At 30.6% G+C, this 18394-nt stretch overlaps 2 protein-coding genes across 2 annotated transcripts; both read left to right on the top strand.

Annotated features, from left to right (window-relative positions):
* Nucleotides 1–315: 315 nt before the first annotated feature.
* Nucleotides 316–7292, top strand: LOC114183373 (protein DETOXIFICATION 40-like). The gene is made up of 7 exons (XM_028070382.2): nucleotides 316–776; nucleotides 2272–2903; nucleotides 6060–6116; nucleotides 6321–6559; nucleotides 6643–6761; nucleotides 6842–6928; nucleotides 7015–7292. Exons 1-7 carry the CDS (start codon nucleotides 450–452, stop codon nucleotides 7078–7080), a joined length of 1527 nt encoding a protein of 508 aa, XP_027926183.1. The 5' UTR covers nucleotides 316–449; the 3' UTR covers nucleotides 7081–7292.
* Nucleotides 7293–11626: 4334 nt separating this feature from the next.
* Nucleotides 11627–16953, top strand: GLR5 (glutamate receptor 5). The gene is made up of 6 exons (XM_028072432.2): nucleotides 11627–12112; nucleotides 12793–14141; nucleotides 14507–14784; nucleotides 14915–14946; nucleotides 15230–15636; nucleotides 16269–16953. Exons 1-6 carry the CDS (start codon nucleotides 11863–11865, stop codon nucleotides 16683–16685), a joined length of 2733 nt encoding a protein of 910 aa, XP_027928233.1. The 5' UTR covers nucleotides 11627–11862; the 3' UTR covers nucleotides 16686–16953.
* The last annotated feature ends 1441 nt before the right edge of the window (nucleotides 16954–18394 follow it).

Raw genomic sequence — 18394 nt, 5'->3', positions numbered from 1 at the left:
GGATGGGGGAGATTAAAATAATGCAAGATGATAAGTGAGAAAACAAATTTTAAAAATATATATTTTTATCAATAAAATTTTAAAAATATTTTCTTATCAAAAAATTTTAGGCATAGAGAAATTTTAGAAATTGTTTATCATCTATTTTCAATTAATTATTTTATTTTTAAATTTTTTTAAACAAACACATTTAGTTTACAGTTTTGTTTTTTGCAGCATAACTTTTGTGATAGAATAATATAATAATATACTGACAGACATGGTGATTGGAGTGAGTTGTCATTGCGAGTGTGCAGTGTGAAGGGTAAGAGCACGCAACAGTGTAAAATTATTACCACCACTGAACCCTTTGTATAAACATATATAGCAGAGGACCTAGAAAAGAGCACCGGAGAGAAAAGCTCTGCAGTTCCTCTCACTTTAATAGTTACTTATTTCTATTTAGATCGATGGGTTCAGCGGGGACGGAACCGCTCTTGTCAGGGTTTTCTGCAGGGGAAGAAACTCCTCGCTCAAATTCCAAGCACGTGTCCGATGGGAAACTTGAGAGAATTCTCACCGATGACACCCTCCCCTTCCTCCGCCGTGTCGGGGCCGCTTTGTGGGTGGAGGTCAAGCTCCTCTACGTCCTCGCCGCCCCTGCCATCTTTGTCTACGTCATCAATTACGTCATGTCAATGTCCACGCAAATATTCTCCGGTCACCTCGGTAATCTTGAACTCGCCGCCGCTTCCCTCGGCAACACCGGCATCCAGCTCTTAGCTTATGGTCTCATGGTATATGCACTCACTTCATTAAATTCAACCTACATGCATTTTAGAATATATTTATTAATTTTAACAATTTTCATTCAATTAAAAAGTTTTTTAGATTTGACATTTTAGTATTTAAATTTGGTGGTTTCATTCTAAATTTTTTTATATATTTTGGTTGTAAATTTAAAAATTAAATGAACGTAGTTTTTTAATTTAATTTTATTAACTTTTGAAGTGGTAAATAATATTTTAAGTTAGTATTTAAATTTAAATGTGTAAATTATTTAAACATTAACTTAAAACGTTATTTAAACATAATTTATTGGGATTGGAAAAGTTAAATTTATTTAAATTTGAAGATTAAATTATATTAAAATTTAAGACAAATTCTAATTTTATATAACTTGAAAAATTAAAAATATATGTAATCCATTTATAATTATATTTTAATATATTTAAGTAGTAATTTTTTATATTTACTTTTATCTTTATATATCTTTTAATTAGATTGAGTTTTAATATTTTTCAAATAAATCAATTGTTAAATTATATTAACTCAGTTTAAAAGTGTTATGTATAAAAGTTCTGAATATTTTTTATTTATTTTTGTGAAGTTTTGACATATAGTAATAGATCTTTGTCAAATATTTTTGCGAATGTTAATTTTATTTTATTATAAATATATACAAATCTAGGAGACCAAGTACATAAAATAAAATTATTTATGTATTAGTTTTTTTTTTATAAAAAAATTGAGAGCCATAAACTCCTGATAGACACGGAAGCCGTGCTATTATTGACACGTGATGCCTTCCCAATAATGATAACTTCTCAATTTTCATTATGATATCTTTTAAAGACATACCAAATTCACACTATTTAAAAATATTAAAAAGAAAAATGAGTGATAAAATAAATTACTAATTATTAAACCTAAATTATATCTATTTTATATAAAATAAAAGGTTTAATTAATTTTTTTGTTTTTTTTAAGATGTTAAATTGATCTTTTAGTTTTATAAATTTTTAATTTTGTTTCAATTTTTAAAAAATGATGTAATTTAATTTTTTTTATTAAATTTTTTGAAATAATTTTTATCAAAATTATATTATGATTATGTTAATTATATAAATAAAATAAATCAGTGTTGAAATAACAATTTAACACTTAAATTAAAAGAGAGACAAAAAAATTAATTAAACCAAAATAAAATAATATTTTATCTTACTTTATTTATTAAAAAGCTCTTTAACTTTTATGTTTCAAAATTTTTAATTAATTTTGCTGAAAACATGATTTATACTTTTACAATTTTATCTATGAAAACTTGATATATAATGTATTTGTTTTCCCGTTTAGATCTAAATGCCTGTTCACATATTATTCAAAGTCTCGTTAAACGTTTCTTAACATTTTTAGTTCAAACAGAAGAAACTTGTTTTTTTTTTAACTGCAATCCAAATGCATAATATTAATTAAAAATGATTGTAGAAACTAACATGAAACTAATTGCAGTTAGGCATGGGGAGTGCAGTTGAGACGCTATGCGGACAAGCATACGGTGCACAGAAGTTCGGGATGCTAGGCGTATACATGCAGCGCTCAACGGTGCTCCTTTCATTGGCCGGCATCGTCATGGCGGTCATATACGTGTTCAGTGAGCCAATTTTACTTTTTCTCGGCGAATCGGCGGAAATCGCGGCGGCGGCGGCGCTTTTCGTCTACGGTTTGATTCCTCAGATCTTCGCGTACGCGGTGAACTTCCCCATCCAGAAGTTTATGCAGGCGCAGAGCATAGTGGCGCCAAGCGCAATCATCTCAGGTGTGGCGTTGTTGGTCCATCTGCTGCTGAGCTGGTTGGCGGTGTACAAGATTGGGATGGGTCTCTTAGGCGCGTCACTGACGCTGAGTCTCTCTTGGTGGATCATCGTGATTGCTCAGTTCGTGTACATCGTGAAGAGCCCGAGGTGCAAGCAGACGTGGCAGGGGTTCACGTGGCAGGCATTTTCCGGGTTACCCTCCTTCTTCAAGCTGTCTGCTGCTTCCGCTGTTATGCTCTGTTTGGAAACGTGGTATTATCAAATCCTGGTGCTGCTCGCAGGCCTGCTCCCTCACCCTCAATTGGCCCTTGATTCTCTTTCGATCTGGTAAGTTTTTAATTCTTTTTTGTCACCTTCTATGACTCTTCTTTATTACGTCCTTTTCTTGTGCCTTTCATATTTATTATACCCTATTATTGTTCTGACACTTGGTTAATTTTTACACATTTTACGTCTTTTTAAATAACTAAAATATCTGTAAAATTGACTGTTAAAAGAAAAAAAACAAAAACCCTTGTTTGTTTACCTTTCACCCTTTCTTTGTCCTTTCCCGAGTTTAATGATTCCTTTCCAGGATTCTTGTGCCCACTGCAATCCCCAGTCCCGTCCCAGTCAAGGTCCCAGTCAAGTATTCGTCCCCTGAGATAATCACTTAATTTAAACCTGAATATATTAAATTGATTTTTGTGTTGTGAAATTCATTATAATCTAATTAAAACTATTAAATAGTAAATATTTATTTCATTTTATTAATTAAATGTAAATTTTAAAATATCTTAAAATTACAAACTTTTATTAAAAAAATTTCAAAATCTATTATTAAAATTACTCAACTAGTTGATGTCAGTAAAAGAAGTCTAAAAGCTTGACCTAATCCAACTTCAAATATTTTTACTTGGATCAGGTAATAAGATTATCCAAATCTATCTGATATCATTGGAAGAATCATGTAAAATTTGTAATTTTAAAACATTAATCTTATAGAATTATTCCATGTAAAACTGTGAGCAAGTAAAATTGTAGATCACATTTTTTATCTTAAAAGTAATACTTCTTCCAAGAAGAATTAGAAATAAAATATTTATAAAATACAATGTTATATAAAAACCTTCCATTCAAGTTGAAGTAACTGTGCTGTAATAGAAAGTAATAAAATTTTTAATTTATAGTGCATCTTGATTTATTACCCCTAACTTGTTAAAACTGACATGTTAGGATTAGGACGAAGCGGATGGATCCATTAGCTTGTTATTTTAAAATTAAAAAATATTCTAGAAAAATCTAAAAGTATAAACATATAACAATATTATAACTTAAGGTAAGTTTTAACCCATTTTAGTATCACCAACCATCTTATTTTGTCCATCTTTAAGACGAGAAATGTTCTTCTGATCTTCAATATAACTACTCGATATTTACTTTAAGATAATATAATTATTTGAAAGAATGAAGTTTAGTAATGGTAAAGAAAAAAAAAGAGATAAAAGATAAAGACAATATAGTTATTTGAAAAAAATAAGTTTGATAAAGAAAAGGAAAGATCAAAGATAAAAAAGTGAATATGATGAGGTGATGTAAAAATTTATAAAATGCCAAAAGGATGTACCAAAACAAAAGTCAGTTATGTTGTCCCCTTCCGGTACGCCATGTTCCCTATGTTTCCATGTGCCCGACAGTTGGGGTTTATGATCATATATAAATATTCTCTTCTAAATGAGTAAGTTAACTTGTCTTATTTAAATTTAAAATTAATCTTTAATATTTATAATTTAAAACGAAAACTATATTTCATGTGTTTCATATATCATTAGAATAGTTGTTAACATTTTGTTTGCATGAGTTATAATTACAAAATTATTAATATTATAGTCTATTCAATTCTATATTTTTAACATAAACTTGTGTTTGTTTCTACACACTAACCGACGAATACATTTGAAGTAAAATTAAAAAATCATTATTAATAAACACTACGCATATATGATACAAATATTTTTAATATTTTTCTTATAATATACCTTGATTTGCTAATAAAGTGCGTATAATCGATTATACATATAATAATAATAATAATAAATAAAATTTATGTTAAAAAAATGCGTTTTAGCTATATAAAATATAGATAATATTGATATTTTTATTATATACATTTTATATTGTAATAAAATAAAAATATTAAAATAATAAATATAATAAAATAACTTAATATTATATTAATATACATTTTATGTTATAAAAACAAATAATTTAAATAAATATAATAAAATAAAAAAATTAATTTAATATGTTATTAATAATTATGTTTTATATTATGATAAAACATATGACTAAAATACAAAATATTAAATGATAAATAAAATTAAATTGATTAATTTTAATTTTAATATTTTGTAAATTAAATTTTTAATTAGTTATTTTGTTATAAATATAAATTTTTTATTTATCTAAATTTGGTAAATTTCTCTTGAATTTAAAAAGTTATTTTAAGTCTGATTTATATTTTTAATATCAAATTATTTTTAAAATTTTCTTCTACTAACTATTTTTTATATATTAATATAAAAAAATTCTCACATAAATCAAATCATTCATAAATTTTCTTTTGATTCTTTTTCTCTTTTCTTCCTTTCAAACAACCGAACATTCCACTCTCTTTCACTTCTAATTTCCTTTTTCATTCTCTTCCCATCCAAACAAAATCCAAATCTCAAATAAATATTTATTTATTTATAATTATTTTAACAACTTTTAAACGTAAAATTCAGTTATATATTATTTATTTAAAATATTTTGAAACATTTAAACGATTGGACAAATGATTAAAAGAAACTTTGTTCATTGAAATAGTGAATTTTAAATTTAGAAAAAAAATGTAATAACATAATATATTTTTAGAGATTAAAAATATATTTAAACTAAATATAATATAAAAAATAGAAACGGGTTTAAGTAATCTATAAGGTGTATTATATTGATTGATTATTTTTCACCTCTAATAAATAACATGCATCAATATCTCACTTTATTTTCCCATTAATAAAAAAGACTATAAAAATCCCACAATATTAATGTATTCTCTTACCATTGTTTTTAAACCGAAAAGGACCATCAATAATTAAGAATACTTTTCTGAAAACAATTAAAGTAGTAGAATATTTTTAATAGTCTATTTTTATACACAAAGTGTTTTAAGAATTTATTTAGACTACTCTGAATATATTGCTAAATTGGATACAGGTCCGTTACAGTCTAAAATTAAAATCTTTACAGGAATGCCGTTCAATTTTTCATAATACCTTTATTTTATTTACTTTTTATTAATATTTTTCTTCGAATAAAAATATATTTCAATACTGGAGATTGATTTTAAATTTTATTTAAATTGTGTGTTTACTATTATTTAGTTTAGGGAAATTATTATATTTTTTTCAAAATTAACCCCATCAAACAAGCACTTTACTCTTGTTACATTTGTTATTGCAGTACTACCATTTCTGGCTGGTTTTTCATGATCTCTGCTGGATTCCAAGCCGCCGCAAGGTTAGATTCTGTCTCTTTATTTCTTACAAAATTTCCAAAAAGTGTGCATGACAGTTTTCCAAACCACAAGGCGGAGAATCATCAAACACAACCGAAAAGTTATATTAAATTAAAATTAAAAAATATATTAAATGATTAAAAAAAATAATTATTATAAAGAGTAGAAAGTTATAAAAGAGATTTAATGATGATTGATGAATGCAGCGTGAGGGTGGGTAACGAACTGGGAGCAGGAAATCCAAAATCGGCGTCGTTTTCGGTGGTGGTGGTGACGGCGATTTCTTTCATAATATCAGCTATTATAGCAGTGGTGATTCTTGCACTCAGGGATGTCATTAGCTATGCCTTCACCGGCGGTGAAGAGGTTGCTGCTGCAGTTTCAGATCTCTGCCCTCTGCTTGCTCTTGCTATTCTCCTCAACGGCGTTCAGCCCGTCTTATCTGGTAATTAATATTAATTACTTCATAATCATATTAATTCTTGGTTTATTGTTGCATGAATTTTAACCTATGGTGTATGAATGAAGGGGTGGCGGTTGGATGTGGTTGGCAAGCTTTCGTGGCTTATGTAAACGTGGGTTGTTATTATGGAGTTGGGTTACCGGTGGGTGCTGTTCTAGGCTTTGTTTTCCATTACGGTGCCAAGGTAAATACTTTTGGTCTTTTCATTTGAAAAGTTGTATTCGATAGAAATAAATACACTTTCTTTGTTTTTTTACGTGGCAGGGAATATGGTTGGGAATGCTTGGTGGCACAGCCATGCAAACAGTGATTCTATTGTGGGTTACATTTAGAACGGACTGGAATAAAGAGGTAAAAGAGAATATGTAGACAGGTTTTGATGCTTAAAAGAATGCAGAAAAGGGATAATTTTTTGATGTGAATTTTGTTGATTGTAGGTGGAGGAAGCAGCCAAGAGGTTGAGCGTATGGGAGGACAAGAAGGAGGCAGCAGTACTAGACTGAAGAAGGATGACTTGTTTATTATTATTATTATTATTATTATTCTAGCACTTCCTTTTCTGTGTGTTCTGACATTTTTGTTAGAGATATTTTCTACCTTTTTGTGTTAGATTTTTTTTTTCTGTTATTAGTTAAGCTCTACTTCAATCAATATTTAATTTCAATAATTTAGGGATCACATTACAGGGGATATATGTACATGTGATCTGTTTTCATTTTCTCTTTTTCCTCTACCATTTCAGCAACAGAGTCTTAATAACAGTTAAAGGGTCTCATAACCTAGTGAGCAAAAAAGTGAGAAATCATGGAAATAATTCTTGACAAACTTGCTATATCCAATAATAATTCGAAAATGGTCTGAAAACTTGCTCACCATTACAACAAACAAACTCATGAGACAGAAATATACAATTTAGTTGTTCTTTTGGAAAATTTTGAATGTGTCATATATATAGTGGATACCAATTTTGCACCATCTAATATTTTTTCGGTGAGAGAGCAAAATTATAGATCATGCGTTATCTTATAGCAGATCATGTGTCATATTAGAAGCTTTAATGATGAAAATGAAAAGGTGACAATCAAGTTACCCAAGAGCCAAATTCCTCAAAAGTTCCTACCAAAATCAATTGTGGAAAATTTCGTACCTCCTCTTTTATTACACCCAGATACATTATTTTGAAAAATTAGAGATAAATTCTTCACTTTTAATTTATGATGGTATGACTAGCCATTTGATTGTCTCACCAAATTCTTGAAATTAAAATTTGTACTTATTTTTATCCCATTTATATATAATATATAATAGGTATATACTTTTTTGTTTCATTCTCATTCGTACTCATATGTATAACTACAATTTTACTGTTTCAATATTAATTAATTAAATTTTATAAAATATATTATAAATAAAATATGATATTATCAAATTTCATAAAATATATTATAAATAAAAATTAACCAATAAAAATATTAAAAAAATATCAAATGTGTGTCATAGAAACAATTTGATACATCATTGGAGATATACAACTAGTCAAATCGTTGAGAGATAATAAAAATTGTTCGAGGGAGAAACAAAATTAATATTGGACGGATGAAAATAATATGTATTGGAAAGTTCCACGTCACCTAGGATAAGCTAGGGAGTGGATATTAGGACTATATAATGAACTCTAAATCTATGGTGTTTTTTGCCCCAATAAAAAACACTTTAAGCTTATATTTGACTTTTCTTATAATCTTGTAGTAGAGTGTTGTGAGGTTTGAGTAAAATTTTTGCTTTGGAGAATGTGGGTGTACTTAGGATCAAATGGCATGGAAGAGTGGTCTAAGTGTTGTACAAATTTTCATATAGTTTTATTCTCTGGTTGTCATTAAATAATAATCATGGTTTGTTTTTTTGGTTTTGGAGTTTTTGTGTATATTCTTGTGTATCCCTATGTTAATCTTATTTCATTGTTAGTAGGGTGGTTATTGAGGGTAAAACAATATTGTTATTCATTGATGATGCGTTTTTCCCTACAAGTCGTATAAAAGCTATGGTTTGGTTATGATATTCTTAGTATGCTTTGTGGTTACAACTTAGTCTAATCTTCCACATAAGAAACGTAAATTAAAGAGAAAAACAAGATTTTTAAAGCTTCAATGGAACAAAAATGGTTGTTGTATTATAAAAAACGTAAAACCCCATACATAAGTGTTGTTCCAAGTGCTTACAAATCAGAAATCAAAATAGCCAACCATCTAAATGTGAAAAAATCACAAACCCAACAATGGGTGTTGTTAATAATGTATAAAAACATCAATAAAGAGTGCTAAAATGCAAAAATGAGGAAGACACCTCCATGGATCACCATCCAAAGCTAAAAAAGTGAAAATGAAGTATGAGGAAGAAGAAGGTGGTTGCCACATGAAAATTGAGACCTATATTTGGTGACCACCTCACCACAGATCCACATATTTACAAAAATGTCATTCTGGTCAACAAAATTACAAAAGTACCACTATGGGCCAAAATGCTGGCCCATTCACTTAAATAACGTGGAAATGACATGGACAGACGTGACTAGGATGTGGCAACTATCTCTTCATCTTAAGATTAGTGTCCAAGCTCCAAAATTGTTTCACAAAATACCTAAAAGTAATTAGAAATGAAAATTAGGACAATTAATGCCAAATTATTCAAAATTCGGAATAATGGCCCAATGAAGCCCAATTGATGAAAATGCACTAATAAAAGACAATTAAGCACTAAACAACCATCAAGATGAGCACAAAAGACAATGAAATAAGGGAAAATAATGACTCATCAGTGATTATTCACAAACATTGGTTAGCATTGATGCAAGGTGCATGTAAATTCTTGGGATGGTTTAATTCTAAGTGAATATACTCTATGGTGGAGTATGATTGCTAGTATAGGCAATGGAGATGTGTTTATTTTAACCAGGGTGGAAATTGTTGGGTTGATGATTGTAATATGTCTTGGAAAATCCCACATTATCTAGGATAAATTAGGGAGTGGGTTTTGGTAACTATATAATGGACTTTAAGTACATGGTGTTTGTCCTAGTCAAAAACACTTTAAGTTTGTATTTGACTTTTCTTATATTCTTGTAGCCAAGTGTTGTGAGATTTTGGTTAAATTAATACTTTGGAGAGTGTGAGTGTACTTAGAGTTAAAGGCATGCGAGAGTGGTTTATGTGTTTTATAAATTTTTACATAGTATTATTCTTTGGTTGTCATCAAACAACAATCATAATTTTTTTTTTCTGGTTTTGGAGTTTCCATGTATATTCTTGTGTATCCTTGTGTTAATTTTATTTCTATATTAGTATGATAATTCTTGGGGTAAATACGATAATGTTCTTCATTGATGATATGTTTTCCGAACAATTGTGGATAAAAAAGAATAAAAAAGATAAATTTTCATTGTATTACTAGTAAATGAAAGGTTTACACTACTGAACCTTGAAATTGGGAGAGTTAAACATTCTCATGTGAAAAAAGTACATAATAAATAAAAATAATAAAATGTGTAGAAAGTACTTATCACAAGTGACTAAATTTATGGATATAAAACAAGTCAAACAGTCAAAAAATTTATTTGGTTTGTATATAGAGGTATACTTATATATACCTTACATGACAACAAGTTAACATCAAAATACATTTAAAATCAATTTCATTTAAAATTGAAATAATTAAAATTAGAAAATAATCAAAAGTACGTGTATGAAGCTTAAAACTAAAGTAGCACCTAGTATGATCATTGAATATATATATATATATATATATATATATATATATATATATATATATATATATATATATATAAAAGTGTCTTAGGTTATCTAATAAAGTACGAATATTTTAGTAATTTAAATAAGAATAAAATGAAGATAAGGATAGGTATCAGGACGTATATGATGACAAGAACGGGATAAACATACATATATTTTTCATTCTAGTCTCTATACTCAATTGAAAAAAGTGAAATTATTCATTATTGTTCATACTCATATACGATCCACTTAATATAAAGATTATTCTTCAAAATAGATATGTGTTCAAAGAATACTCACGAAAACAAATCTTTTTATCATTCCTAATTTAAGTTTTGAATTTATATTCTTTTTAATTAAGTTATTAACGTGCAATATTTATTGGTTAATTTTGTTAATAATTTTGGTTGATATTTTAAGAAAATCTCTATTTTTTTCTCGTTCAAAAGAGAAGAACCAAGACAACTTATACATTCGTGTTAAAGTCCTTTTCAATCATGTTTTCTTTAGTATCAGATGTAAAAGAGTGAGAAATAAAAGCAACTTTTTGCATAATAAATACAAAAAAAATTGACCTCGCTTTGACGGAATTTACATTCTCGACAACCATGCCGTGTTGAAACACATCCTTGGGAGGTGCCTCACTTTCACACACACACAGAGTTCATCCTCATTGTCAACTACCATTATTTTCATTAAATAATATTATATATTCAATACATTTTTATAATAATTTTTATTTTATTTTGTTTACTTCTATTTCTTTCTATTCTTCATATATTTTTATGTTTTTCTGTAAATTTTAAAAATGTTAGCAATACAGCATTTTCAAATAGACTATTTAAAACATGTTAATATCTACGCTACTATTTATATTATTCTTTTGATAAATTTGAAAAACACTACATTTATTTCTTTATGGAGAAACTTTTTTTCGTAACTATTTTTATTAAAATGTTTTTTTTTTAAAAAAACTTGGTCACTAAATACTATAAATTAATAAAACAAGCCGTTTTATCTTTTGTGAAGATGAGAAAAGATTATTAGTCGTAATTTCTATAATTAGTTAAAAATATTTTATACAATAATAAAGTCTTATATCGACATTTCTCTATATTTAATGTCTAAATAACATTAATCTTATTTTTAGTGTGATATATGTGGTATATTATATACATCTGTCTCTCTCTCTTTCTCTGGGTCCACGCATCATTTTTCAATCTCTTGGAAAAATGGAATAAAATGGAATAACATCTCTTTTATATACCAGTGAATGGGTTGAATTGAATGCTTATAACTTCACAACACCAACTCTTAAGCTACAGGGCATGGTTGTCCTTCTGCTTTTCCAGCTACACTCATCTGGGCACCGATCAAAGTGTAAACTTTCTTCGATTTCAACCATGTTTTTGCGCTTTCGGATGCTGGGTGTCTGCAAGTTCGGGTCTTTACGGTGAAAAAAAAAAAATTGTGGTCACTTGAAATTCCGATTCAAGCATGAAGAAATTCATGGTTTTGCACCTTGTGACATGGATTTGGATATGTGGTGTTGCTCACAGCACAACGCCTGCCAGTGTGAACATTGGCGCGGTTTTTGCTTTCGATTCGGTCATAGGTAGAGTTGCGAAGGAAGCTATGGAAATGGCCATTTCTGATGTCAATAAGAATCCCACAGTTCTTAACGGAACCGAACTCAAGTTGATAATGAAGGATGCCATGTGCAATGCTTTTCTGGGATCAATTGGAGGTGCCAACCCTGAACCTCATCAATTTTCTTCTTCTTCTTCTTGTTGCTGTTACTGTTGCTGGAGTAGTAAACTATAGAAATCCCCCCTTTAGCTGTTTCTAGGTTTAAGCTTGAATTCCTTTAGTTCCTATTGTTGCTTATCTCTTACGTCTTAATTCTCAGCCAGCATCAACTTTTTTATGTTGTTTAATGAATATTAATCATGCTTGGTAATATGCCTTTTTTATACTATGATACAGCATCTTTTTCTATGATGATTACACCATGTTTAGATTTTTAGCAACAGCTTATCATATTCCAAGGTTATACAGTTCCAAGGAGAGGATTGCACATATCTATGGAGTATGTCCTCTAACTGTTCCCACCTTTTGGGCGGGTCCGGTGCCTTTCTCACTTGAGGAAACACTATAATCATCTCTTTGGTCTTGGCCTATGATAATTGTGTAGTAGGATAAACCAGTTGCAGTGATTGGCCCGTGGTGTGAGCTATTCTATGGTGAGAAACTAGGCTTGAGTATTGTGCTTAGTAAAGACTTACTTGGGTGCATTCTTAGGTTTGGTCTACTGTAGGACTTGGTCAAGGCCATGCATAAACTTTGTCCATTGGATTAAAATGTCCAAATTTAAACATGGGGTTACCTTAATTTGCATTATCTTCATTATCTATTCTCTTTGTACAGCTTTTCAGTTACTTGAGATAGGAGTTGCAGCCATAATTGGTCCCCAGTCATCCGCTGTAGCTCACACGGTTTCTCAAATTGCTGATGCTCTCCAAGTTCCTCTTGTTTCATATGCTGCCACCGATCCAACCTTGTCCTCACTCCAGTTTCCTTTCTTTATTCGATCTACGCAAAGTGACTTGGCACAAATGACTGCAATGGCTGATCTAATTGACTTTAATGGATGGAAAGAGGTCATTGTTGTATTCTTAGATGATGATTATGGAAGAAATGGAGTATCTGCTTTGAATGATGAACTTGAAAAAAGGAGATTGAAAATTTCTTATAAACTGCCTTTGAGTATTAAGTTTGATCCGGTTGAAATCACCAACTTACTCAATCAATCTAAATTGATTGGTCCTCGTGTGTATGTTGTTCATGTCAACCCTGATCCAAGCTTGAGAATTTTTTCTATTGCCCATAAACTTCAAATGATGTCCAAGGATTACGTCTGGCTTGTCACGGATTGGCTCTCAGCTACACTAGATTCATTATCCCTAGTGAATCAAACCTCTTTCAGTGTTCTCCAAGGGGTTGTTGGTCTTCGGCAACACATTTTGGATTCCCAAAAAAAGAGAGATTTCATTTCTCGGTGGATGAAAAGGCAAAAAGATGGATTGACAAATACTAGTTTGAACTCCTATGGATTTTCTGCTTATGACACGGTTTGGGCAATTGCACTTTCAATTGATAAATTCATCAAAGTAAATAATTTAACCTTCATGCCTCATGATAACTATAAGCTATCTCAAACAGAAGGAATTGGCGTTCAGCTTGACAAACTCAAAATCTTCACTGGTGGATCTGATCTGGTCAAGATATTATTACAGTCAAATTTTACTGGTGTGAGTGGTCAAGTTCTGTTTAATTCTGACAGAAATATTGTGAGTCGTGGTTATGATATTATCAATATCAATCAGTTGGGAATTACTAGGGTTGGGTTTTGGTCTAATTATTCTGGATTTTCAGTTGTACCACCTGAAACTCTTAAAAAAAGGGCACACAGCAGGTTTTCCAAAGATCAGAAGCTTGACAACATTACTTGGCCTGGTGGAAAGACAGATCGACCACGTGGCTGGGTGATTGCTGATAATACCAAGCCACTGAGAATTGGAGTGCCGAAAAGAGCAAGTTTTGTTGAATTTGTAACTGAAGTGCCAAATAGTCATGATATTCAGGGGTATTGCATCGATGTGTTCATGAAAGCCCTAGAATTTATTCCATATGAAGTTCCCTTTGTATTCAAGCCTTTCGGCAATGGTAAAGCAAATCCCAATTACGATGAACTTGTGAAAATGGTTGCTGATAATGTAAGTGATACGGATGATGAAAAAAGAAACATTCTTCACATTGGTTAATTCATATGTATCTACTCAAAATTAGTTACTATTGTTTTTGAGTTGACCTTCAGTGTTTTTACTAAAAAAAAACAGCTATGCTATACGTAAAATTCTGATGGATGAAATAGTATTATGTTTTTTCTTGCTCCAAAGTTTGTAAAATTTTTCACCTTTCCTTTCATTTTCTTCTTCTTTTATATTTTTGTTTTTTGGGTAGAATAGCAGTGAGAAAAGAAGGGAACAAAAATTGAAAAAATTGTAATCAGCAGCATTGGTTTCTGTTCAGTGTTGTCTTGGTTTTTTTTTTAACCATGTAATCTTTGAAAATTGTTTAGGTATATGATGCTGTTGTTGGAGACATTGCAATTGTGACAAACCGTACTAGGATTGTGGATTTTTCTCAGCCTTTTGCATCATCTAGCCTTGTCATAGTGGCTCCTATCAACAAAGCAGGATCAAGTGCTTGGGTGTTCCTCAAACCATTTACAGCAGATATGTGGTGTGCTACTGCTGCCTCATTTTTGGTGGTTGGAATTGTTATATGGATTCTTGAGCACCGAGTCAATAATGACTTTCGTGGTCCTCCTAAGAAGCAAATTATAACAATGATAATGTAAGCCTTTGCAGCGTCATATGGTTACCTTCTACAGCCAGTTTATTGAATTTGATGCAGCAATAGGTGCCCCAATGTTCATCTTTTGTTTTAGATTCTAACTCCATGTTGTCATTTTGTTGTTTTTCAGGTTCAGCCTCTCAACCCTGTTTAAGAAAAATCGTAAGGAAACATCTTACTCCAAAGTCTAATAGTTCCTTTGTTTTCTTTTTCTTTCTCAAGGTCATCATATAATTAATCCACGAGTTCAACTTGTCAACCAAATAATATGTCAGCTAATATCCATTCCCTCTCGTTTCCCAAGTGTTTTTTATATATATAACAAAGAAAAAACCGAACTGGTTATGAACTTTTTTGGTGGTGTTCATCATTGTATTGTGAAGAATGATATTTGTGGCATCTTTATTATGCTTTCTGATAATCTTTCACTTTGTCATGAAATCAGAGGAAGATACCGTAAGCTCTCTTTCTAAAATGGTGATGATAGTGTGGCTTTTTCTATTGATGGTGATCACGGCTAGCTATACAGCAAGCTTGACTTCAATTCTTACGGTTGAGCAGCTTTCATCGCCCATCACAGGAATTGAGAGCTTGATTGCAAGTAGCTGGCCTATAGGGTACCAAGTGGGGTCATTTGCTTACAGCTATATGGCAGATAATCTTTATATTTCAAAATCAAGGCTTGTTCCACTAGGCTCCCCTGAGGAATATGCTTTAGCACTGCAGAAGGGACCTTCTGCTGGAGGTGTTGCAGCTATTGTAGATGAGCTTCCGTATGTTGAGTTATTTCTGTCAAAAGAAACTGATTTTGGTATCATTGGACAGCCATTCGCAAGAAACAGTTGGGGATTTGTAAGTTCATCTAACTAGAATATCAAAGTAACATATTATAGTATATATGATTAAAATTAAATGCTCCGGATTCGTCATGATAATGATAATATAGATTGTAATAGCAACTTGTATCTTTAAACCAGACTAAAATAGAAGTACTTTTTTAATGGGAAAAAACATCTAACAAGAAGAGTTTTGTGCAATATATGATTTTCTAAATTCTTAGAACTGATTTTGAAACAAAGGGTTATCTTTGTGGTATTTCTATGATTCAAGGGATTGCTGGATATGGCATGTGGTGGTCTATCATGTGAGGTTTCTAAGGGGAGACATTGGGGAGATATGGTACTAATGAGTCGTGAACTAGTTTATATGAGACCAGGATATCACTTTGAGCCTAACATCTTAAGACAATGGGCTTATGATTCCTTTAATTTATATACTAGTCATCTTCCTAAACTTTACCTGATGTAGGACTTCAACTCACCTTGAATTCCTAACATATCATACATGAGAAGTGCTATATGCAGTCCTTAATTACATTTTTGGTCACTTGGGTTTGGAGAGTGGACATCATAAAAATGATCTGTTGTGTAGTTATGTTCTATGGTATATTTCACATTTCCTGACATTTTGTAACACCCCATCAGGCTTTTCAAAGAGAATCTCCTTTTGCCTTTGACATGTCTACAGCAATTTTGAAACTTTCTGAGAATGGGGATCTTCATAGGATACATGAGAGGTGGTTCTGTAAAATGGGTTGTCCTGAAGAAAGGACAAGCAACTCCAAGCCTGAGCAGCTTCACTTGGTTAGCTTTTGGGGCCTCTATCTCTCATGTGGTGTTGTCTCTCTTGCTGCACTTGTTGTGTTTCTGCTGCGAATGATTCGGCAATACGCTCGCTTCAAGAAAAAGCAAAAGGATATTGCTTCTTCGTCCTCAGAACAACAACCATCAGGCAGCCATTGCTCCCAGGTTGTTATTAACTTCTTTAACTTCATTGATGAGAAGGAAGAGGCCATCAAGAAAATGTTCACTCCATCTGACAATCATCACAACCCCAACTGAGTTCATTGTAGTTCTGTTGCAAAAGGGCACAGATTTGTAGGTTTCAGCAATGTACTGTCATTCAGGTTGTTTTACTTAAGATGTTTATATGATACCTGATGGAAATGTAGTCTTTGTATAGTGACAAATAATGATGGTCCTGTATATTATTTGCAGTACTAGGTTTTTGTTCTGGTCACACAATCTCTCTTTAAGCGAGTGTACTCATGTCCATTGCAGCATGTTGTGCAATTTGAGTGCTAATAATCTATACATCCGAGTTACACCATTTACTTGCTTCCCATGACTAGGTTTTGCAGGTGCTATTCCATTACTAGTTAGTAATTCGATGAATCAAAGTGTAATGATTTATTCTTCAAAGTTTCCAAGGTACAAACTGTTAAAAACTCAAGAACATGTACATCTAGCATGTATTAATTTCTTGTTTACTGTAGTATTGAAAAAATCAATTTCCTCACATTTTACTGAAAAAATGTGAGATTTTTCATGGAGAAAACAAGTTTAAATAAGAAATCAAAATATCACTTTCAAATCAAAATCTTAAGATAAAAAAATTGTAAATTCTTTTAACTCATCTTAAACTTTTAAAAGGAAATGCATCTTCATTGTTAGATTGATCTAGACATGTCTTTTAATGATTTTCATAATTCAGTTGTTAGTTATGTTTAATTTTTAAAATAGATGAATGAAGGACTTCCAAACAGTCAAACTTAGCATCAAGCATGACTGTTTGGGAATCTTGGGGCAACAACTAAAGCTGTGAAAATTATGTACTTATCTTGCAAAGTTAACAGCTTAAGTCCCCACCAGACTTCAATATTTTAATAGTGTCTTTCTTTTGTTGACAAGACAACTTTGTTCATCTTTTTCCAATTTGCCAAATAATGATGTCTCTCCCACTAATTTCATATTACCTTATACTAATTCAAATTTTTATTACCTAATTGCTCATGACTCTACCAATAAAAACACATTATATGTCAACAAAATGTGATTGAGTCTTAATAGTCAAAAGAACTTCAATCATATTCCAATCCTTCAAGGTCACCATCATGACATACATACTTGCAAAGCACTTACTTCATTCAACAAATACAAATTATAGATTGGAAATTAATTCCTCTAATTAATCATATAAGCTATATTTGGTTGCTGAAAGCTGTACCTGGGTTTATTATAACCTATTATAGTTATTACTTATTAAAGCAATTTTTTCCTCCAATAGATGTTTAAGTTATATTATTATCTTCTTTAATCTTTTATCAATTACACTTTTCCCTTTTAAGAAATAAATATGCTATAGTGTATCCTTTACAAATAATCTTAATTTAATTTAGAAGAGTATTATGTACACCATAACTATTCAAATCAATAATTGAATTGGAACGTGCCCTCGTCATTTTCAGCTTTCTTTCACCAAAAGCTTGAAGATATATTTATGAGCTTGTAACCCAACTTTTATGCCCTTAGCGAATACACAAATCAACTTTACTTAAAAAAAGCAGAGATATTATTAATAAATGTCTTCTAATCAACAAGCAAATAAAAAAGAAAAAGATGCCCCAGATTAGAAACGTATTAGCAGGAGTAACTGTCATTAGTGCATTTTTTTTTACAATAATCACTTTTAAAGAAATTATTGTTTTTAAAAGCTTCCTGAAGAAGATTTTGATTAATTTTTTTTTAAGATTGAAACGAGTTAATTAAAT

The sequence above is a fragment of the Vigna unguiculata genome, chromosome 5 (assembly GCF_037176805.1).
Source record: "Vigna unguiculata cultivar grain cowpea cultivar isolate G323 ecotype 2 chromosome 5, ASM3717680v1, whole genome shotgun sequence".
NCBI classification, from domain to species: Eukaryota; Viridiplantae; Streptophyta; class Magnoliopsida; order Fabales; family Fabaceae; genus Vigna; species Vigna unguiculata.
The sequence above is the reverse complement of the archived record's forward strand: the minus strand, read 5'-3'. Positions and strand labels throughout refer to the sequence as shown.